This window comes from Arabidopsis thaliana, chromosome 5 (assembly GCF_000001735.4).
Source record: "Arabidopsis thaliana chromosome 5, partial sequence".
NCBI classification, from domain to species: Eukaryota; Viridiplantae; Streptophyta; class Magnoliopsida; order Brassicales; family Brassicaceae; genus Arabidopsis; species Arabidopsis thaliana.
This window is the reverse complement of record NC_003076.8, coordinates 4,012,430-4,034,797: the sequence shown is the minus strand read 5'-3', so window position 1 is coordinate 4,034,797 and position 22,368 is coordinate 4,012,430. Positions and strand designations below refer to the sequence as shown.

Here is a 22,368-nt window from a genome sequence, read left to right as displayed (position 1 = left end):
TTTATCCAACTAAACCAAACACATAACATGAACTATTATGGCATCAAATTACCTCCGACGGCCCATGATCCATTTTAGAACACATACATATGCATAAGTAACAAATATGTGAATGATATTAGATTATCATTTCATTACAGTGAGAGGAATGAACCATACATTGCAACTTTTGCAACTATAAAACAGAGGTCCCGTGTCCAATCCAATGAACAAATACCAAAAGATGTGTAAAGTAAAGTAAAATAAAGTTGAGATTTTGCATTAAAAAGGATTGTTCTTTTTGTTGAATCAGAAAAAATGTTGGTTTAGGTCTTTGAAACAAGTCTTTTGGAAGATGAAGAAAATGGAAGTAAGGACGGCGACATATTCAAAGCAATTATTTTTATTACTAATTTTTTAATTTTGCTTTCTTTCTTGTGTTCCGCAACAACAACAACAATGGACGATGACCCAATATCTCTCCTTGAATCCAGCCATTAATTTGAAAATTTCTTGATTTCTTCTCCTTTATCGATCCATCTCCTGAAAAGAGATTCAACATTTATCAATACCCTTGTTGATTCTATTGTATCTTCTTCAATATCCACTTTCCATTTCCGATTTCGACGACTTTCTATCTATCTCCCATGTCGCCGCCGACCTGACCTCTCTTACTTCTCTCCTTGAGGATTTTCGCTTTTGCCTCAATTTTTGAATCATAGAGGATCTACAATGAGCAAGTTCGGCGAATTGAATCCCGCCTTCTCTGGTGCGGGTCGAAGCAGCAGCAATAATAACCCTGACGCGAGTTTCAATTCTGCGCCTTTTCCACGGTCGTCTTCTGGTCTCTCTAAGCCTAGATTCTCTAAGGTGAGAAGGCAAGTAAAGTCTCAGAATTTGAAGCCCTCGGGGACTTCTGATTCCTTACCGGGTCAGAGTTTTAACCCGTTTCACTTCCGTGGATCTTTTTCCGGTGATCCAACTCCTAGTGAGATCGGATTTGGACGGAGCAGCAATGAGGGTTTTGTATTTGGTGGATCATCTCATGTTGATAAATTGCAATCTGATGAAAAAATTGGGATAAGAGTTATGGAAGAGATGGAAAGGTTGAAAATTGAGAGTGAAGGAAAGGCTTCAAGGCTTCCTGAAGATATGCAGAATTTGAATTCTAGCTTCAGTTTTGGTGTAAAGAAGGGAAGCAATAACTCCGTTTTTGCAACTGTGGAACTTCCAACTCTGTTAAGTAATAAACTGATTATTGATTCATCTTCGAGGAGTACAGGACACGTGATCCAGGAAAGTATGGAGAAGTTGAATATTTCGGAGAGGGGGACTGATCAGAAACAGAATAATAACGTCAAATCCAAAGTGTCTATGGATTATGTTGGGGAGAAGATACTATCTGATGATTTGAGTAGAAAGTTAAGTGTTGGAAGTATGACTACTGATGGGAATCATTCTGGAGATTCATTTCAGGGAAGTGTAAATGAGAAGAAAGTCCATGATTTTAACAGTTCATGTCCGATGAACTATAGTTTTGTAGGTACAGAGCCAAGTCAAAATCTGAATGCTAGAAATGTCCATGATGTGTCCTCTACAGTAAATACTTCAGATTTTAATTTTGTGAGTAATCAAGACAGTGTGAAGACAGGTTTTATGGAATTCAAGACCCCTAATTCGAAAGTAAACCCATTTTCTAGTTTGGACCAGAAATTGGGGTTCAATGCGAAGAAGGACAGTGTTGGGGCTACTACGAGAGCGAGAAGGAAAGGGGGTAAGCAGCCTGTGAAAGTGCAGCTAAATATTGGACGTGAGTTTGCTTTTGCAGAAAGTGCTATTCCAAATGGAAGCAATGAGGCTCCTGAGGCGTATTCACCGATGGATATTTCTCCATATGAGGAGACAGAAGTTTGTAGAGAATTTTCTGCTGATATACCACCTACTGCTCCAAATTATTTGTTTGATGCAGAGCTAGTTGCTGCAACCGAGAGGATGGAAATTAATGAGGGGGATGAAGTTAATAACTATCAAGCTGAAGAATTTAATACTGGGAATTGTGCTGATCATGAAGACCTTGCTGGAGATTCTATATCTGGAGCTGAAACTGAAAGTTTTAAATCAGCAGCCGAAGAGATGGAAACTAGTAGTGAAACTTTTGCTACAGCTTCAGAAAGTGAGGTTACTTCACGATATAAGTCTGATAGGAAAGAAAATGATGACCATTCCCTTTCTAATACAGATGCTGCTAGCTCCAGCTTTACCTTTTCTGCTTCATCATTTTCGGGAGTGCAGGGGCCACTATCAACTTCGAAGCGTATCAATAGGAAGAAAAACCCGATTAAACTTGGGCAGGATCCATATATCCTAATTCCAAATGCTACACTACCATTAAAATCTTCACAACATTCTCCGTTAACTGGTGTGCAGTCACATTTTTCCACAGGGAAACCCAGTGAAAGGGATCCGCTTACTCGTCTACACAAGCCTATTAATAATTCTGTGATGGAAAAAGCACGAATCGAAAAAGATGTGTCTAATGCAGCGCAAGAAGCATGTGAAAAGTGGCGATTAAGGTTGTTTACAAGTCTGCTATTTCTATGCATTTAAATTCTTCTACTTATTGTTCTTGTAGTCTTCTGAGTGTCTAGTTGTTATTGTTGCTTCATTAGTTTCTGTCTTAATATTTAATTTACCTTTTCTTGAATGCCTTTTCTCCAGAGGAAACAATGCTTATAAAATTGGAGATCTTTCCAGAGCTGAGGAATCTTACACTCAAGGGATTGATTCAGTGCCTAGAATCGAAACTTCTAGAAACTGTCTCAGGGCATTAATGCTTTGCTATAGCAACCGTGCTGCAACACGCATGGCCCTTGGAAGAATGAGAGAAGCAATAGCAGATTGTACGATGGCTTCTTCAATAGACTCCAACTTCCTTAAAGTTCAAGTCAGAGCTGCAAAGTAAATATCGACCTTCCTTAAAACTTCTTATATTTTCTATTGAGCCGTGCCAAAAAGTCTTATTAGTGACTTTTAGTTTTGATACGAGAGCTTGAACTGAGAAATGAATGTATGTTATCTTTTCTCATTTATGCTCTAAGCTGGAGTTGTCCTGGATACCTTGCTAGTTCATGCTCTTTCTCAGCTAGCAATAAGTAATAATATCTTACCATTTTATGATGTCTTATTGACTGATTTTGGCTTTTTGTCTTGCTAGTTGTTACCTTTCACTTGGGGAGATTGAAGATGCATCCAGGTATTTCAAAAAATGCTTGCAATCAGGAAGTGACATCTGTGTGGACCGTAAAATTATTGTCGAGGCTTCTGAAGGTCTACAAAAGGCGCAGGTAGAGTTCTCTCTTCTTTTAAAGGGACACTGTTCTTTGTAAGCTCTTCTAGATTATGGATATTGTAGCACATGAGAACAGGACACATGTAGCACAGTTATTTTTCCCATAGCCTTATTCTGTGAATTGGATTTTGTATTATTATTAGTTGATTTAGGATTTAGACTGAACCGTGCTAATTGTATGGCTGATGTTTTCCGTTGAGATGTGTGGCGATAGAATTACTTTATGCTATACTGTTTTAGTTACTGCTTTCTATTTGATAGAGATTGACCATCTTTTCAGTCACTATGTACAGAATTTGATATATTTCCAGAATATCTCTTTACTATTATTCATACGAGTTACTATATTCTACATATTCTGAAGATTGACAATCACACGTTCTTCTTTTTGACCAATCAATAGTGTCTGTGTCTTGCAGAGAGTTTCTGAATGCATGCATGAAGCTGGCCGTCGTTTGCAACTTAGAACATTAACTGATGCTGAAAAAGCTTTGGAAATATTGGAAGATTCTCTTTTGATAAGTACATACTCTGAAAAGTTACTCACTATGAAGGGAGAGGCGCTCTTGATGGTATGAAAGTGTAATTTTAAACCTTCTGATAACTTCTTACTGGAACAGATCAAGAAACCTCTTTTTTTTTTATGACAGCTTGAGAAGTATGACGCAGCAATAAAGCTTTGTGAGCAGACAGTTGATTTGGCTGGAAAGAATTCTCCTCCAGATTCTCATGACACTCCCAAGGACATAAACTTTAGAATTTGGCAGTGTCATCTCATGCTTAAATCAAGTTTCTATATGGGAAAGCTTGAGGAGGCGATTGCGTCTCTAGAGAAGCAAGAACAACTACTATCTGCTACAAAAAGGTGATTTAGATTACAACTTCTACGTTTCTTTTTGTCAGATGAGCTGAAATCTGACAGGTCTCGTTTGTCTGTTACTTACTCAATACAGAGAAGGAAACAAAACTCTTGAATCCTCCATTCCGTTGGCTGCTACTATACGTGAGTTGTTGCGCCTTAAGGTATTGCCTTCTTCTTCGATGTCTATTGCTCTGAACCTACACCTCCTTTTCAGAATCCAACTGCCTGTGAATTACATGTACTACTAAAGTGATTATAAAATAGTACGAAAAAAAGAGTACACATTAGTTGTGCTGTCTACTCATTTTTCGTGCCGTTTATTATGTTCCTACCAAATCACAGGCGGCAGGGAATGAAGCCTTTCAGTCTGGACGACACACTGAAGCAGTTGAACATTACACAGCAGCCCTGGCTTGCAATGTGGAATCACGTCCTTTTACAGCTGTGTGTTTCTGTAATCGTGCAGCTGCATATAAGGCTCTTGGTCAATTTTCTGACGCTATTGCAGACTGCAGCCTTGCTATTGCTCTTGACCAAAATTACTCAAAGGTTTTAATCCTAACATATCACTTTTGGTTTCATTTGTTTTCTGGTTTCCACGGAAATACGGAATGTAGTTGAAAGGTTTCAACGTTTTGATATAAAACTGGATTGTGATCGTTGGGTAATAACTTCTCTTAAAAGTAAATAGGTTGCTGTCCAGCTGTATATCAGTGTTTCTGTTTACGTTTCAAATGCATAAGCTACAACATTAAGGATGTGGCAGCAATTCTCGTATGATTCAAGGCTACTTTTCTGTCTGATTGGCTGAAAAAGTACTCTATTGTGTCACTTAATTTCTTTCTTTCTTTATTCTCAGGCTATTTCTAGACGGGCCACGTTGTTCGAGATGATTAGGGATTATGGGCAGGCAGCAAGTGATATGGAGAGATATGTTAATATTCTAACCAAGCAAATGGAAGAGAAGACCTCTGGAACCCTTGACAGATCTACTAGTATGTCCAATGACATAAGACAAGCTCGTATACGACTTTCTGAACTGGAAGAGAAATCAAGGAAAGAAAATTCATTGGATATGTACCTCGTCTTGTAAGTAGACTATCCTGCTACGTTAATTTTATTCCACTAATGCCTGCGTTATGTTCTCTAGTTCTTACATGAATTGAAACATTCCCCAAAGCATGCCGAATTCCCATTTCCTTAGAAAAGACCTAGGTTTAGACTGCACATATCTGTTGTGGTGTTGTTCCTTTGTGATTCTGATTTTTGCGGGTGAAACTGTTTTTTTCATGGAAACTTGGGTGACTTTGAGGAAGAACCTTGTGGCATGGATGTGATTATTGTGTCAAAGCTTGCTAACCAGAATGGGACTTACTTACTTTGTGGCAGGGGTGTTGTACCATCATGCTCGGCTTCAGATATCAGAAAGGCATATAGGAAGGCCGCACTCAAACATCATCCCGACAAGGTATTTAATAGAAACTGTCATCTTTGCATGCTTGTGGATTCACCTAGAACAATTTAAATTCAGAAAGCAAAGAGCTACAGACGATAATAAGTTACATAAATTCATTTTATCTTGTTTTCACTATTGGAAGGCTGGTCAGTCTTTGACAAGAAACGAGACTAAAGATGAGAGGTTATGGAAGGAGATAGGGGAAGAAGTGCGCAAAGATACCGATAAATTATTTAAAATGATTGGGGAAGCGTATGCTGTGCTTTCAGACCCTGCAAAGGTAAAAATATCTTCACCGATAACAATCCTCAGCTCTGTTTTTGTTTTCTCTTGAGAGAATATTTCCTATTTTCAATGGACCAAGAAAGATGATAAAAGTTTTCTGTGAATATGACATTTGTTTTTCTTCTCAAGGATTTATGCACGCACCCCTAGAGTGTCCTATAGTATATTTATTTTTTTATGTTGTGGTGCTTTTGCAGCGTTCTCAGTATGATCTTGAAGAAGAGATGCATAATTCGCAAAAGAGACGTGATGGAAGCAGCACATCTGGAGCAGACACAGATAATTATCCTTTCCACAGCAGTAGAAGAAACTGGAGGGAAGGATGGAGTTCACGTAAAGACCCATCAACTCCGAGGTGGTTTGATCCAAACCGATCAAACAGATACCCGTAACTGTAATCATCTCGAAGGTATCGTTTACCAAATTCCTCAGCAGTAAAGTTGATTCCTCCTGCAAATACACAGGCCGGTAAGGCACTGATAGTATTATCTTCATGGAAGAAGATACACATTACACGATTGAGATGCCGGAAATCTACGCAAGTAATGGAGAAAAGGAAGAATTCTCTCTATTGTATACTCGTTTTGTTCATGAGGTAGAGACTTCATTGTTCCCCATGTGAAGAAACATTGTACAGGGTCACAGGGAACGTAGAGTGGGCGATTGAAGGAGACATACATATAAAGTTATGTTTTTTTTGTTATGTTCTTTGGGTCGTGAAGAAAGACAATGTGTGGTCTCTCTTGTTTTAACCCTTTTGATTGTAGATTGTCTCAATTCATTGATTTCTGCAAAAGAGTCATTAAGCTATTTGATTTTGCATTTATGAAAAATATATGTTGTTTGAATGTTTGTAGAAATTTCATTAATTTATTTATTTAGGCAGTTACAGAGTGAAGGAAGAATTACTAATGATTAATTTATTTTAATAGTTTTATTGAAAACGATTTGTGATGAATCTGATGATATGGAAGAATCACTGAAAGCGATGAAAACTGTTCTCTGTGAAAGAGGGTTACTATAAAACCCTTTATAATCCGGAGACTGAAGATATATTTTGTTTGGTCTAAAATGTTGTTTTAAGAAGCTTTAATTTCTTTTGTACTATATAAAAATATTGGAGTCGAATAATATCAGGTCGGTTCTAGTTTGTGCTAATTAATGTTGTTAATATGTTCATATTATTACTAATTTTTTTTTTTTGAATTCTCTTGACGAAATATAACTAATGTAAAAGTATTCCAAATTTTAGAATAAAATACGGAGACAAATGAAACAATAATTTCAAACCAAATTCGAAAAGGAAAAATCAAATTAGAAGTCTGAGATAAGAAAGATAAGACTTTTGTTTTTTTTGTCAACAGAAAGATAAGACTTTCTTTAGTGGAATTTCAAATTTTCTAACCAAGACATAAATGATTTTAAACTTAAATAGTTGGCAGCTCAACCAAACGACTGCTTTCGTGGGGTTTGCTGGAATTTGGGATTTAGCCTTTTAGGAGGATTCATAAAAGTAATCTACACTTTTCAAGATTACCAGCTGGATCGTTCGTTAATCTACCATTTTGGGTAGTTGGAGTCAATCCCTCTTTTATTAGTAAAGGTTTTACTTATATTTTCTAAACGTTTTGAGTTTTGTTATAGAGAAACGCCTCATTTTTAGGTGATTAGATTCTTTAATATATATAGATAACGTGAATTGGTACCTTATTTATAAATGGTATAGTTAATTCTTTACTACTCCAATCCGTAATTTGATTAATGGTTGGTGTTGTAAGTATAGATATTTATATTCAACTTCCACCACATTTAAAAATGGGGACAAATGTGAACCTACAAAACCACTCAAACCCTACGCATATAAACTCAAAACCAATGTTTGAATCAACTAAAATATAGATGGAAAATGAACGACGATAGTATTTTGCTTTTAGACGCCACATTTTCTTTTTCTATCATTGTTAATAGAAGCTGATCGTATATATCAACGTCACATTAAATGTAATTTTACTTTTTGTGAGGATAAATACTAATACTTTTCCATGCCCACTTGTATTCTAGTTTTGTTGTCGTTGAACCACTTACAAACTCAACGTTATAAATACCATTGGAACACATGAGAGAAGAAAGTACATAAGAGGGAAAAGGAAAATGACTTATGGGGAGGAGGAGCCGGTTAGCCCGATGGCGCGTGTATTCCAATCGCCGGGCATAGACTTATGTGCCGTGACCATCATGGGTTTCAAAACAAAGATTAATCCCGACGTTGTTCTTGATGCCTTGAAGCAAAATGTCTCCAAGCATCCTCGTTTCTCCAGCATACTGGTACAGTACTTAAAACAAATATACACACATATTCTTACTTCTTACACATATAGTTGTTTTTCACACCGGATTTAAGTTTTACTTTCTATAGAACAAAATTTTGAATATTATTAATCATATAAATATCAGCCTTTTTAAATATATATGTTTTTTATAGACATAAGAACTGTACTTATGTCTTATTTGTGATTTGACGTAGTGTTTGGTTTCCATTTGTCTTGACTTCACAGTCTGATAATGGTGCAAAATGGATCGAGACCGAAGTTAATGTAGAAGATCATGTAATTGTACCATACATAGACGCGGAAGAGATAGGTGAAGGTGGACAAAGCTTCATCGATGATTATATGTCACGTCTCACGATGATTCCTCTTGATAGATCAAGACCCTTGTGGGACATTCACATCCTTAACGTCAAAACCTCAGAGGCTGAAGCAGTCGGTTTTATAAGATCTCACCATTCGTTGGGAGATGGAATGTCTTTGATTTCCCTCATGCTCGCATGTACCCATAAAACATCAGACCCAGACATGTTTTCAAATGCTATTCCATCCATGAAACGGAGAGCCACAATGTCGCACAGCCTTAAAACCAAAGGCTGGTTCTTGAGGTCGATATTCACCATTGGTTCTACAATGAGACTGCTTTGGAATACAACTATAGATATGTTGTTGCTTTTGGCGACGGTGTTGTTTTTGAAAGATACAAAAACGCCACTAAAAGCTGGGGCAGATGTCAGGAGCAATCCAAAGAGATTTTATCATCGAATTATCTCTTTAGATGACATTAAACTTATCAAGAACGCTATGAACATGGTACGTTGTCATTTATATGTCCATAACTAACTTGAGTTTTTTTTTTTTTTAATGGATCTTTCCTTTCTCTTGTGCTTGCATCTAGACTATCAACGATGTTCTGTTCGGAATTACACAAGCATCTCTTTCTCACTATTTGAACCGACAGTATGGTAAACAATAAATTCAATATCTATGATGTTTTCTTAAAGCTAATAAAAGTCAACTTATACTAATACAGTGAAAAGAAATTGCATGTTGGATCTATTTTTCAATGTTTTCACACGTACATTTTGTTTCTTGACAAACAAGGCACGAAGAAGGAGGAGGATGGAGCGTTGACATCGTATCGAAACAATCTTCCTGATGGAATACGATTTCGTGTAGCTTGTACAGTAAATCTTAGGTCAGACATTGGCTTCAAGGTTAGAGACATACACCTCAAATATAAATCTCAACTCTTTAACAAATTGTCGAGCAAAAATATGTAATTCTTTCTTTTTTGTATAAAGCCTTTGGCAGATATGATGGTCAAGGATTCAAAATGCAGATGGGGAAACTACTTCAGCTTTATTTTCTTGCCGTTCACCATCGGTTTACAAACCGATCCATTGGTTTATTTAAAAATGTCAAAATCCATGATGGCTCGAAAGAAGCACTCTTATCACGCGGCTCTAGTGTATTTTATCATCAAAATCGTCCTAAAAGTGTTTGGCGCCAAGGTAAAGAAATTGACATTTGTTTGCAAATTTATGGACAATATTATACTAACACACTCTTTAATTTTGTCATTTATAGGCGGCAGCAGAATTATTTGATCGACCGGTGAGGAACACAACGACATGTGTTTCAAACGTCATTGGCCCCATGGAAGAAATCAGTTTCCGTGGCCATCCTGTCTCTTACATCGCTCCAAGTTCTTACGGACACTCACATGTACGTAGTTCATTTTTTTATGCGCAACTAAATTTACATGATAAGCCTTTTTTGTGTGTAAATTTTTTAGTGTTTTTGTGTTTGATAGGCATTGTTGATACATTTAATGAGTTACGCGGATAAAATGATAATTTCGTTGGCGTATGATCCTACCGTCATATCAGACCCTCACAAGATTTGTGATGATATGGAAGAATCACTGAAAGCAATGAAAGCTTCTCTCTGTGAAAGAGGTTTACTCTAAGACGCATGAGCCATATTAACTGTAATCCTTAAGACTGTGTATATGTTTTTGTTTGGTAAAAAATGTTGTGTTTTAGCAGTTTTCAATGCTTTTGTAGTATCTATAAATATTGGAGTCAGAAAAAAATGTAATAAGAGTCGGTCCACTGTGTTGGAAATTAGTAGGTACGTATTGTCAAATATTTTAGAATATTAAGAGATCTCATTTTTCGTAGTCCTAATTAATAAGAAAGCGTCATTCAATGATGTGACTTGTGAATTTTGTTTCTTTGATCAGCAACCCCACCTGTTATAACTTAAATTTACAATGAAAAATTGAAAATTCTTAGGTGATCACTAAAGTAAAGGTGCATATATAACCACCGATATCGCCCAACCAATTTTCCAACGATACAAATATAACCAACACTTCTCTCAGGTTTCGATCAACATGCAATTAAGAATTAACAAAAATGTGAAAGATATAGTATCAGGCTTATCACAAAGGTAACGAGGGGTTTTAGCTAATGGGTCAAGACCAAGCCCAATAGGCCCATTCAGGCATGACCTAACTAATTCTCCTCGTCACTGTGTTTAGCTCAACTCCGCAAAAACCTCTCTTTCTCTCTCTCTCCGACGATGGCTTCCGGTGACCAGAGCAAGAAGAGAAAACAGCATTATCGCCCTCAAAACGTAATCTTTCACACACTAAGTCTATCTGTGGATTAGCTGCTAACTATTCTCATGTGTTTAATTTTCTTCGTCTAATTTGTTGTTAGCAGAGACCAGTGAAGAAGAAGGGATCTTACCCTTTGAAGCCAGGTGTTCAAGGTTTTTTCATCTCTTGCGATGGCGGACGCGAATTCCAAGCTGCTCAGGAAGCTATTAACGTCATTGATTCCGTAAAGTTTCTCTCTTTTTTTTGTTGAAATTGATTTCATCTCCCAACTAGTTCATATTTTACCTAGTGTCACTGCTCTTCCATAAATTGATTTCCTGTACACGTTTCAGATTATCTTCAACAACTGAACTTAGCCCTTTTAATTTCTGGTCGAATTGCGTTTTAGGTTTCCTAGTAATATACTTTCTCTGTTAGCTTTGTCGAGTTTGGAAGTTTGTGTGTTTATTGCAAATTAATCTAATCTGAACAATGTTGTTATGTGGTCTGCTTTCTCGACATCACTAGGCACAGTGCCAATGTTAGATTTCTCAAGAGCTTTGTAATGTTTGAGCAGCTCTTATAATCTTTTGAGTGTTCTTAAATGTAATCTCTTTTGTTCTTTTTTACAGTTTTTCGAGGAGCTAATACAAGGGACTGACTCGAAAGTGAATCCTGGTTTGTTTGGTAATCCAATAAACAAAAAAGTTACATTTTCGTATAGCGAGGATGAGGATGAGGAGGAAGATGAGAGTAATAATGGCGAGGAAGAGGAAAACAAAGGAGATGGGGATAAGGCAGTAGTGAGTGAAGGCGGTAATGATCTAGTGAATGAGAAAGAAATAGCTAGTGAAGGAGTTAATGATCAAGTGAATGAGAAAGAAATAGCAAGTGAAGGGTCATGTGAAGTCAAACAATTGGCAGAAAATGAGACTGTAAAAGAGGAAGAAGATAAAGGGAATCAGAAGAATGGTGGAGATGAACCTCCTAGAAAGAAGACGTGTACGGAAGAAGCAAATCCTTTAGCAAAAGTAAACGAAAATGCAGAGAAGTCTATTGATAAGTTGATTGAAGCTGAACTAAAAGAACTTGGAGACAAGAGTAAGGTAAGCTAAGCTATTATATATGGGTGAATGACAGGAGCTCTCCTGAAAAACTTCTTGAAGTCTTATGTTTTTATATCTTTGCGGATCATAAGAGTCTTGTTGTCCATTTTTGACAGAGACGGTTCATGAAGTTAGATCCGGGTTGCAACGGTCTGGTCTTCATCCAAATGAAAAAGAGAGATGGTGACCCAAGTCCCAAAGAAATTGTACAGCATGCTATGACTTCTGCTGCTGCAACAAAAAAGCATATGTCAAGGTTTGATCCTTTTCACTAAACTTCATCATACCAAGATTTTTATAACTATTATGGCTTTATCGGGTTTTCTTTAATATATCTTCTGTTACTTAGGTTCATCCTAAGACTTCTACCAATTGAAGTGTCGTGTTACCCTTCAGAGGAAGAAATTTCAAGAGCCATCAAGCCGCTTGTAGAACAGTACTTCCCCATTGAGACCGAAAATCCCCGGAAAGTAAGAATACTTAAAGATCAAGTTGTGTATCCCTTCCTAGATTCCAAAATGTTAACCTCTCTTAATATTCCTGCAGTTTGCTGTGTTGTATGGAGCGCGTGCTAACACAGGGCTTGATAGGATGAAAATAATAAACACGATCGCCAAATCTATTCCTGCCCCTCACAAAGTTGATTTGAGCAATCCGGAGATGACGATCGTGGTGGAAATTATTAAGGTAAACAAGGAGAAAATTTATGTTTTGCTTCATCAGATTTGGTCGGTTATAAACTCAATACGGGTTTCGTGTTGCAATTTACAGACAGTGTGCTTAATTGGAGTGGTAGAGAAGTACAAGGAGCTAGCAAAGTACAACCTCAGGCAGCTCACGTCGACCAATTGACACATCTTCTTTTATCTTTAACTATGTTTCGTTTCTTAAGACTGAAGATGCTTTTGTGTTTAGTGTTACAGAGTTTCTGGCTTAACTTATTAAAATGGCTGAAGTTGCCCTTTATACTCTCTTTGGTCTGATCAATAAAGTTTTTTCTTTGATAAAGTTTGTTTGATTGTTGAGCGTAAAACATGTTGGTACAATGGGATCACTTAGATTTGATTTTGTCGAATGGTGGTGGTTCAATCAATCAAAATTACAGGTTTAGGAAATGGATTCGATATGTCTACATCATTTCCCCTTTTGCCTATATAAATAGAGGACACATTAGCAAATCCATTTTACGAAAAAAAAATCAAGTCAAGAGAAGTTGAGAGAACTTTCAAAGTTATCCGATTGATCTCAAGGACATTACCAAGACAAAAGAGAGAAATTGGTCAATATGGTAATATGCTGAGCATTTGGATCCACCATTGTACACTAATGAGAGCAAAAGTAGTTAGCCTTTGTGAAGAAGAGAGAAGGGTAACATGACTATATGAGAGCTAACAAGACCACTACCAATGGATTTTGATAGAAAATGGATTCAACATATTCTTTACATATCTTCACTTGTTTACTGACGACTCCCACCATAATGAAAAGCAAAATTAAATCAGGTATAAATTAACTCTGCTTCTTAAATCCCCTTTTTGTTCACCTTTTTGTTCACTCTAAGTCTAAGTCAACCAATCCACTTTAGTACTACTCATCCAAGCTACCAGTCCCAACAAAGCCATACTAACTTCATGCTTCCACCAAAATGTACCCTCCTCTGTTTCTGCTTCTCCTTGATTCTCTACTCATACTCATCACCCATAATTGTATTGACATCTCAAAAAATTTACACCTTGCCCTGTCTGATTCTTCCAATTGTATCCCCACAGCCTAAGAATATTAGATCAGCCTCAAACAAATTCACAGCTTAGGATGCAACAGGTGATGTAGTAGATCTCATATGCGGACAGGTGGGAGAAGACTGTTTCCGACAGAGATGACACCGGAATCCAATCACCATACTTGAATTCTTTTCATTAAGCCCATAAGCATCTCCGTGGTACCATTCTACAGACATTACAAAACCAAAAAAAAAGCCTGAGCAATGAAAAGAAACCAACTCTTGCAATGTGAACCAAAAGAAGCTCAGAAAATGGATTACCTCCACATAATTCGCAAGAAATGAAAGTTGATCCAGATTTAGATTCAATTGAGCCACATAAGTGACACTTAGGTTGATCATGATCAGAATCAGAGTTCTCCAAGGGAACATAATATCTCTCTCTGTGGAACTGATGGACCCGTTCATTGCCAGCCTTTCGGGACAAAAGGAGGCCATTTAACCAATAGTTCAAGCACCTATCTGTTCTCGCCTTTCTAATGGAGATCTCTTGTTTTACTTTCTTAGGTCTACCTCTGCCTCTTTTGGTTTCCAGTTTCCGTTTCTTACTCCCTTCAGGGACTTTACTTTCATCCTGCAGCCGAATAACATGCTTCAATTGCCTGCCAGAACGTCGCAATGGTTTGCTTGCAACAACCTTTTTATGATTCTTTAACCTTATGGCAATTCTCTCTGCCATTGAAGTCTTAGTCTTCTTTAACCGAGGTGATTTGCGAGCAGCTATGACTTTTTTACGCTTTTGCGTCTGAACTCCAATTTTTTTCCGGAAACTCCCAGGGGGCCGCCCTCTTTTTCGTACGGTGGGTTGTTCTTTTGATAGCACTTCACTTTTGCATGGAACACATATGTACATGCCTTCCTTCTCTCCCCTCCTGATATGCTTTTTGTGAAATACTCCTGAAGTTTTTAAAAATAAAATCAATAATAATTCTATGAAAGATCATGTTAGCGAGTCTCCACTTGGTTGGGAATGAGTCTAACTAGTGCTTACAATTCTAAGGGCACCCTCACCCTCAAGTTACCTTTTGGAGCAAACTTTTATTGTCTAAACTCTAAAGTGGGTCACATTAGTAAGTAAACTGGATTGCCCTTGGGATAACTGGTTTACCAGCTGTACCGCAGGTCAATACGTCGAAAATGTTTTAGTTCTTCTTGTGCACAAAAAGTGAAGAAATACTTATTCAACCATCAATTCATGAAAATGATAAAAAGAATATTTTTTAACTTGTTTTTCCAGTAGGAGGTTCGTTTATTTTATGTTCAATAAGTAATGAAACTCATCATAATTTTATATATACCAAATAATTACTGAACCGGTGACAAGCTATCCTAGACGGGATTTTGTTCCAGGTTGGATCAGGCAGGTCGGGTTTTAATACTGGTTCCACCTATAGGCCTTGTGGGAGTTTGGTTTGTGGTAAAGTATAAGCTAGGTCAGATCACTTACACAGGCATAGGTTTTGGGAAAAACAAAATCTTTAACAAAAGTAACAGGAAAAGAAACGCACCTTTGCAGATGTGGCAGCTTGCAGCTTCACTGTCATCAAAGAAAAACAGATACCATAAAATATAGTTAAAGATCATTACTCTGATATGTTATATAGGTCAAATGTCATGCTATTAGAAGCTAAGCAGAGTCCAACTGACAATAAAGGTTACTCAATATAGGATTGATGTTCTGATCAAGACAAGGACTTTTGAAGGTAAGAAGGGTTGTGATAGGTACATACCTCAAAGGCACAACTTTCTTACATTGCTCACACAAGGAGGATTCAGATCTTTCTGCCCTTTCAAATAGGTATGAGAATCCTTTTCCCTCTGAGGACCTTTTCCGTAATTTTCCTATCTCAGAGTGTCTGAAAGAGCCTCCTGGCTTGCTAGTTTTCCGTACAGCTTTTTTCTCTTCAAATCCTTTCACAAGATGTAAAGGCACATGTGATTCATTCAGCCAGAACCTTTTTCTTCCACTCGAGGATTCTTCAACCATGCAACCATTCTTCGACACAACATCCGGAATATTTCTCCTCTTACCAAAGTCAAGGAGATATTTCACAGTCTCTTCCTCCGTGCACTTCCTACGGACAATTGCTTTTTTGAATAGCCTGGCAGATTTTCTGGATTCTTTGTCTAATGTAGGAAGAAGATGACTGTTTTCAATATCATCCCACTTTATGTAAGATTGGAGTGTCCTAATCTGTGATCACAGAATTGTTAGCTGATAATCATCCAACACTGAGAAGACTATAGAAGACAGTGTTACAAGACAACATATTCAGTGTACAAAAACTGCAAAAGTCAGTAAAAATCCAAGTAACAGTATATGAAATGGATGGCACACTAAAAAATTTAACGAAACTGACACCATCAATATTCATGCGTAGACGAAATGAAAACAAAAATTCGTGTCACGACCTGTATTACCCATATACCCTTCGAAACTTCAACATTGATACTTTCTCACTCATACCAACGAGACGAGAATTACATTCAGTTTGACAAAGTTTATATTACCTGCAAACCGAGCTGCTCTGAAGTCGTAGATGACTCCACCGCTGCTTCCCAGGCAACACGTCGGCTTCTCTTAGCAGACTCTGAATTCTCCGGATAAAATATTCCTGGAATATTCATACTTCCACCTGCATAGTGTAGAGTGCATCGAGAATGAAACAACTAAATGGAACTATGGAAGTGATGGGAACGATAATTATTAAAGACGGTAGAAGAACAAACGCGAAAGCAAGAACAAAAGAGAAAATGTAAACCTTGTCTAGCAGCCTTCGAGATTAAAGCGCGAGGTAAAACCTTCCAATTGAATAACCGTCGTGAAAGTTGCCCGCCTCTCCACCAGCACATGGTCAATCCACCATTTTTCTTTGCAGTAGGGTTAACCCCAGAATCCAACAATGTCCCCCTTCTTTTACCAATAGCAGTCTTTGACCATGATCGTGTCGAAGCAATTAGAATATGTATAGCTGAGCCCATCACTACGGCAGCATCGACATGGCTTAGCCACTCAAGTGAAAGTACACGATGATGCAAATTTGCCTCTAGCTGCCCAAAGGTAATTAACAAAATCTTTCATTAGGAAAAGAAAATTGATGCACCCCTAGGTTAGTCACTAATGCATTACACACAGAAAAGTGCTCAAGAGTTGATATTGAAAGACTTTCGAAGATAGTTAACTCGTAAGCAATTGGAGAACCAACAAAACATTCAACATTCCTGGCCACACTAAAAGGTGAACAGAAATTGATTAATGCAAGCTTTTCAAGTAGGAAGAAAACGAACCAAAGCTAAAGTTCTACACAGCAGAGGATCATAACGAAAAAATTTGAATATGACATTTTCGACATGGGCAAGTTAGTGTGGTTGTTCAGAGATTGAGCTTTTGCCAATACAATGATTCAACTCACAAAACAATTCCACATGCCATTGCAAAATGAATGTTTTAGGAGGAAGAAACTTGTGAAAAACTTACATCAACCAATAAATGTTTCAAGCTTGAGATATTTGATGCCTTCAGAATGTGTTCACGCCAAAAGCTGGAGTGCTGTGGATTCAACCATGGACCAACCAAAAGTCCTTGTAGTCGACTTTCCAAGGAAAGAATCTGGCATATGATGGCCAGAAGATGACTGTTCTTCTCAAAGGATTGAATGTTAGCTACTTCACTTTCCGAAAGACCTCGTAAAGCCCCGAGACTCATATTAAACAAACAATTTATCTCAGTACCGGCATCCTCAGAAGAATTTTTGCAGGAATGACACCATCCACAATTTTCTTTCCATGCATCTAGGTAGAGACTTTGGATGTTTCGCCATTGAAATTTGGTGGTTTTCATCAATATAGTCCTCACCTGGGTAGAAGCTATTTCTTCATCAGATCTCATATCATTGGTACGGATTGGTGACTTACGTATCATCTCTTCATAAACTGATCTAGTCATCTGAGCAAATATGTATTGGTTTCTGTAGCCTGTTTCAGTCTGCACATTTGGTTTAGTTCCTTTCCGTGTGTTTATTTTAGCCAAATTTTGGGAATTCATATTTGGCTCTTTCATGATATCCAACATGCTTGATGATGCTGGCTCATGAAGTCTCTGGACATCTGAACCATTTTGTACAGTTTCAGCAGATCCTTCAGAACTCATATTAAGGATATCTAGCGCAGTAGCTGAATCTGATATCTTCCGGCGAGTCCTAGGACCATGATTATGTGACCATCCATTGCTGGTTGCTTTGTTCAGCTTTTTTTTAGCACCAGATGTTGACTGTTTCTCTGAAGCTGGTAGAGGAGCCCCAAACCCATCAATCGAAGGAATCATTCCTTTGACTGACTTATCCATGCATACAGACATTTGGGAATTCAGACCGCTGATTGTCCTTACTGGCCTAACAGGGATATCCAAGTGTTTTCTAATTGCACTTACTACGCCAGCATAGAAACTACTGCATGACTTTAGCTGCTCCAGCACAAGGTTCACATCAGTCACATGATAGTAGTTCAATGAGCCTGTGCCATCTGTATCTATCCTGCAAATTCATAGTGGACGACATCAACCAACCTACTAAAATGTATAACAGTTCCTACAATCAACATATGAAAGAAGTTCGTAGAAATAAATGATAAGAATATTCCACATCTGTATACATGGAGGGATAGTAAGGGTTACCATGTGCATCTAAATAACGAGCAAAAAAGGCTTTTCACAGATTTAAACATGCAATTCAACTTATTGGAAAATTTGACGGGAAGGACGCATAGTTTCACAGTTTTATCATGTTATCTGTACATTTTAGTTAATTCTGTGTAATTTAGTTAATCCTCAGCTAGCTAAAATTAGGGGGTAATGTTTTTAAACCTAAAACCAACATGTATATCCAATGCTCGTCAGACTACTGATTTAGACAAATTTTTTGCTAATATTCATATAAACATTTGTTTGTTTACTATGAAAAAACAATTATAGTGATCCATATCCACAATTTTGATTCCATTGAGATCATGCATTAACCATTCTTAGCTATGAGAATCGAAGAAAGAAACTTACACCAATAAGTAGCCACAACTGCTGTAGTATTTTCGACCATGCGGATCAATCTCTATAAACTCTGCGCCTCGAATTTGCTTATCAGGCTTCAATCCTGGTGCACGCCGATCAAATGCACATTCAGGACAGTACCAGTCCCCCTCAGGCAAAAGGTGACTGGCAAGACCGACACACTTAGAATGATATGCAGCCGGACAACCATCACAGCACAGTAAGCTCCCATCCATTTTACAGAAACAGCAGTCGTCACTGTTCCGGTCAAATGAAGTATCAATGACCTCGTTATTTAAAGAAAAATCATCAGCCAGCTCCATCATAGTTCGCTTTCTACGTCGCACTTCTGTGTTCGTCTTCCTATCAAGTTCCATTTCAAACTCAGCTGCAAAAGATCTTTTATTAAGCTCTGCCCTCACGACTTCAGCATCTGTCATATCATCGCACAAACGACTAAGTATCTCAATTTTCAGATTCACGGGTTGTCTGAAATAATCGTTTCTGAAAAAGTTCAGCCGAGTAAGATCCAATCCAGGGTTGTCTTTGGACCCAGAACATAGTAGGTATTCAACCACAAAAAGGGGATATGTAACCACATCCAACGTATCCCAATCAAGACTCCTGCATTCAAGATACCACCAGCAAAGCATCAGAACCAAAACAGGAGAAGCTTTATATCCATAAAACAGCAGTAAAACTAAAGTACTAAAGAAAGAAAAATAAAAAGTATACCTCAGACAAGCAGACGCAGATAGGTCACCTTCAGCAGCGAGTTGTTTCAAATGTTTTCTTAATATTTGCAAGACAGAAACATGGATGCTATCAAATAATAGACTAGGAGACATGCACCTCAATGCTTCCACAAAATCCTTCAGCTCAAAAGGACTCAAAAACAGCAAAGTACTGAAGGACCTCAGACAAGAGTAAGCAGTAAAGACATCAAGTACAGGAAGACCGTCTAAATCCAAAATAGGGGAGGATGGAGGTAATTGTGGCTTTGGCGGGAGTGCAGAAATATTATCAGCTTTTCCATCAACAATCCAAGTTTTCTCCTCTGTCAGACTACTAATTGAAGGAGAAGGGGATACTTCCTCAACAAAGCAAGCTGTTACAGTACTACTGACAGGCGATCGAGCTAACCTTCTACGAGCGCTTCTTCTCAACTGAGGTTCACTCATGAATTTTGGATTGTCAGAAGCTTTTCTTCTTTTCCTCCTACCACTTGTATATTCACCTGAATTTCCCCTATCAGAGAGAGTCTCATCAACAGTCTTAGCATCATGATGAGGTAGATCAGGATCCTTCTCAACCCCATTAGAATTAAGATTCTTGAGATCTTGCGGTGAAACAATGTTCTGCTTCTGTATCTCCTCCAAAAGCTCAGCGCTGGACACTTCAGCAACATGAACTTCTTTATATTCCCCAGTCTCAATATTATCCTGGGCACCATTTCCGTCCTGCATGTTGATTTCTTGAACAATGTCATTTCCATTCATTTGACTGTACTCCTCATCCTTGCTGTTCTCTACATCAACCTCCACGTTCAAATCAAATCCTACCTCCCTCTTCTGCCCACTGAAATCACAGATAGCAGCATTGTCCAAATCACAGCTCGCATCCATGTTCAGATCAATATCCCACTTCCGTTTGTCACTACAATTTTCTTCATAATCGATATTTACATTAACCAAACCTAGATTTTCATTCGAATTCCAATCCAACCCAGTAGTCAAATCAAATCCAGTTTCCGATTCCGACACCGTCCTATTCAAATCCGTGACAGAGGAGTCCCATGTCCTACCTAGGGTTTCCACAGGACCACAATTCAAATCAACATTCCCTCTCAAATTCTCCTCACTAACTCCCGAATTCTCCGCAACTCCATCATTTAAATCGACATTTACCTCATTCAACCCAGAGCTCTCTCGCTTGATCTCAACCACCCTCGCAACACGAGACCGTTTCTTCGGCTTCCTACCAACTCTCTTCTTCTTCACTGGAACCGAATTCTCCTGAGATTTACCATCTCCCATCACGAGAGCAACAACCTCATCCAATTCCGAAATCTCCGTAACACCGTTCTCATAAACGATCTCGAAAAATCCAGACGAATCGCGAGATCGAACCGTCCCGGAGCAAAACCCAATCCCTTGGATCTCCTTCCTAACGACTTTACCAACCAGCTCCATTGCTACAAAAGCTTGCTCTCGCTTCACGATACAAGCGAATCAAAGAAAACCCATAGCCAAAGTCTCTCTGGATTGCAAAAAAAAAAGGAGAAGCGCTGGGTTTTCACTTTATTCTAGAAACGCTTGCAACGTGCAAGGAGAGAGAGACAAGGACAGAGATTCTCTCTCTTCTTAATTCTCGGAAGCAAAGAAAAAAAAGTAGAAAGAGAATTCTTCTTCTACAGAGAAACGAAACGTCTTAACGAATTCTCTCAGTGATGATGAGAAGAAACAAAGACGGGTTGGTCAATGTTAGGAAGAGAAGGCCATCTCTCTCTCTCTCTCTCCCCCCTCCCACACTACTCTTTTTTTTTCACCTTTTTTTCTTATTTATGGTCAAAGGATGTGTGATATGTATATTGTGATATGTTTGCCTGTTTTTTTACCTTATTTATATGAATTGGTACTCTAACTAACAAGTTACAACTATGTCATTACATGTGTGATTGATTTCTTGATGTACAGTTTATTATTTTCCAAGTATTCAAATAATTTAATTTATATAAATATATAAGTAAAATAAATAAAAATTGGTAAATATTATTAACTAAAATGTTAAATTTGTTGATATAATTTATGTTATAATTAATGGATATTTTATGTTAATATATGTGTTGTATAATTTCAAAATATTATTCTAAGAAACACATTTGTATACAACTACAATAAAGATTTGACACATGGAAATGTTGTCCTAATTTTGTTTTTTCATCTTATTCTCTTTTTAGAGGTACATTTGTGCTAGTTTGTTCATGTTTGTCAATATTCGATAAATACTCTCTTTGTTAGTTTCGAAAGTATATATATCCACCAATCTTACTCTCGAATGTCATTCTCTAACCAATCTGCAATTTCTCCTAACTAAAAATTCCTAGTGGAGATAAAGCATGACGGAATGAATGCATGATGGACAAATTAGTATAAAAACTCATGAAGATTTGATGTTTTTGTTTTTGCTAAAAGGTAAATATCATTAATATGAAATAGAGTTTGGATTTATATTTTGATTATCAATACAATTCCTAGTAAAAAAAAGGTTTGAGAAAGAGAAATTAATATAACATACAAAAATTTATAAATTAGATAACTAACCAAAAAAAAAAATTATATGATATTGTGAGTATAATATATATCAATACATTTTTATCCTTTTAAAAACCATCACTATTACCACTTTTGGCCACCACCACCTCCGGCCACCACCTTCGTCCACGACAACGTCCAGTCACCACCACCGTTCACCACCACGTCCGGCCACCATCACCTCCGGCCACTATTTCCGACCACCACAACCTTCGGCTACCACCACTTCCAGCCATAACCACCTCCGGCCACCACAAATTC

At 37.7% G+C, this 22,368-nt stretch overlaps 4 protein-coding genes across 5 annotated transcripts; 3 read left to right on the top strand and 1 right to left on the bottom strand.

The window, feature by feature from the left end:
* Nucleotides 1-115: 115 nt before the first annotated feature.
* TPR16 (Heat shock protein DnaJ with tetratricopeptide repeat-containing protein) lies at nt 116-6,824 on the top strand. Its single transcript, NM_121281.3, has 11 exons — nt 116-2,552; nt 2,698-2,937; nt 3,194-3,323; nt 3,748-3,900; nt 3,979-4,193; nt 4,282-4,351; nt 4,533-4,739; nt 5,050-5,279; nt 5,580-5,658; nt 5,789-5,926; nt 6,129-6,824. The coding sequence occupies exons 1-11, from the start codon at nt 712-714 to the stop codon at nt 6,321-6,323; spliced, it is 3,498 nt and encodes a 1,165-aa protein (NP_568276.2). The 5' UTR covers nt 116-711; the 3' UTR covers nt 6,324-6,824.
* A 1,124-nt stretch (nt 6,825-7,948) lies between these two features.
* Nucleotides 7,949-10,512, top strand: AT5G12420 (O-acyltransferase (WSD1-like) family protein). 2 transcript variants are annotated; one of them, NM_121280.4, is made up of 7 exons: nt 7,949-8,256; nt 8,487-9,071; nt 9,157-9,223; nt 9,363-9,475; nt 9,563-9,772; nt 9,849-9,986; nt 10,075-10,512. In NM_121280.4, exons 1-7 carry the CDS (start codon nt 8,083-8,085, stop codon nt 10,228-10,230), a joined length of 1,443 nt encoding a protein of 480 aa, NP_568275.1. In that variant the 5' UTR covers nt 7,949-8,082; the 3' UTR covers nt 10,231-10,512. The 2 variants fall into 2 exon arrangements, with proteins under 2 accessions (NP_568275.1, NP_001331746.1); NM_001343237.1 differs by having other exon boundaries at nt 9,849-10,512.
* Nucleotides 10,513-10,579: 67 nt separating this feature from the next.
* Nucleotides 10,580-12,983, top strand: AT5G12410 (THUMP domain-containing protein). Its single transcript, NM_121279.3, has 7 exons — nt 10,580-10,901; nt 10,991-11,110; nt 11,499-11,972; nt 12,089-12,228; nt 12,322-12,442; nt 12,519-12,659; nt 12,744-12,983. The coding sequence occupies exons 1-7, from the start codon at nt 10,848-10,850 to the stop codon at nt 12,822-12,824; spliced, it is 1,131 nt and encodes a 376-aa protein (NP_568274.1). The 5' UTR covers nt 10,580-10,847; the 3' UTR covers nt 12,825-12,983.
* Nucleotides 12,984-13,206: 223 nt separating this feature from the next.
* AT5G12400 (PHD-finger and DNA binding domain-containing protein) lies at nt 13,207-21,374 on the bottom strand. The gene is made up of 9 exons (NM_121278.3): nt 19,529-21,374; nt 18,803-19,417; nt 17,231-18,284; nt 16,515-16,803; nt 16,264-16,388; nt 15,483-15,946; nt 15,261-15,289; nt 14,014-14,649; nt 13,207-13,919 (listed from the first exon to the last, which is right to left on the bottom strand). The coding sequence occupies exons 1-9, from the start codon at nt 20,983-20,985 to the stop codon at nt 13,780-13,782; spliced, it is 4,809 nt and encodes a 1,602-aa protein (NP_568273.2). The 5' UTR covers nt 20,986-21,374; the 3' UTR covers nt 13,207-13,779.
* Nucleotides 21,375-22,368: the final 994 nt, after the last annotated feature.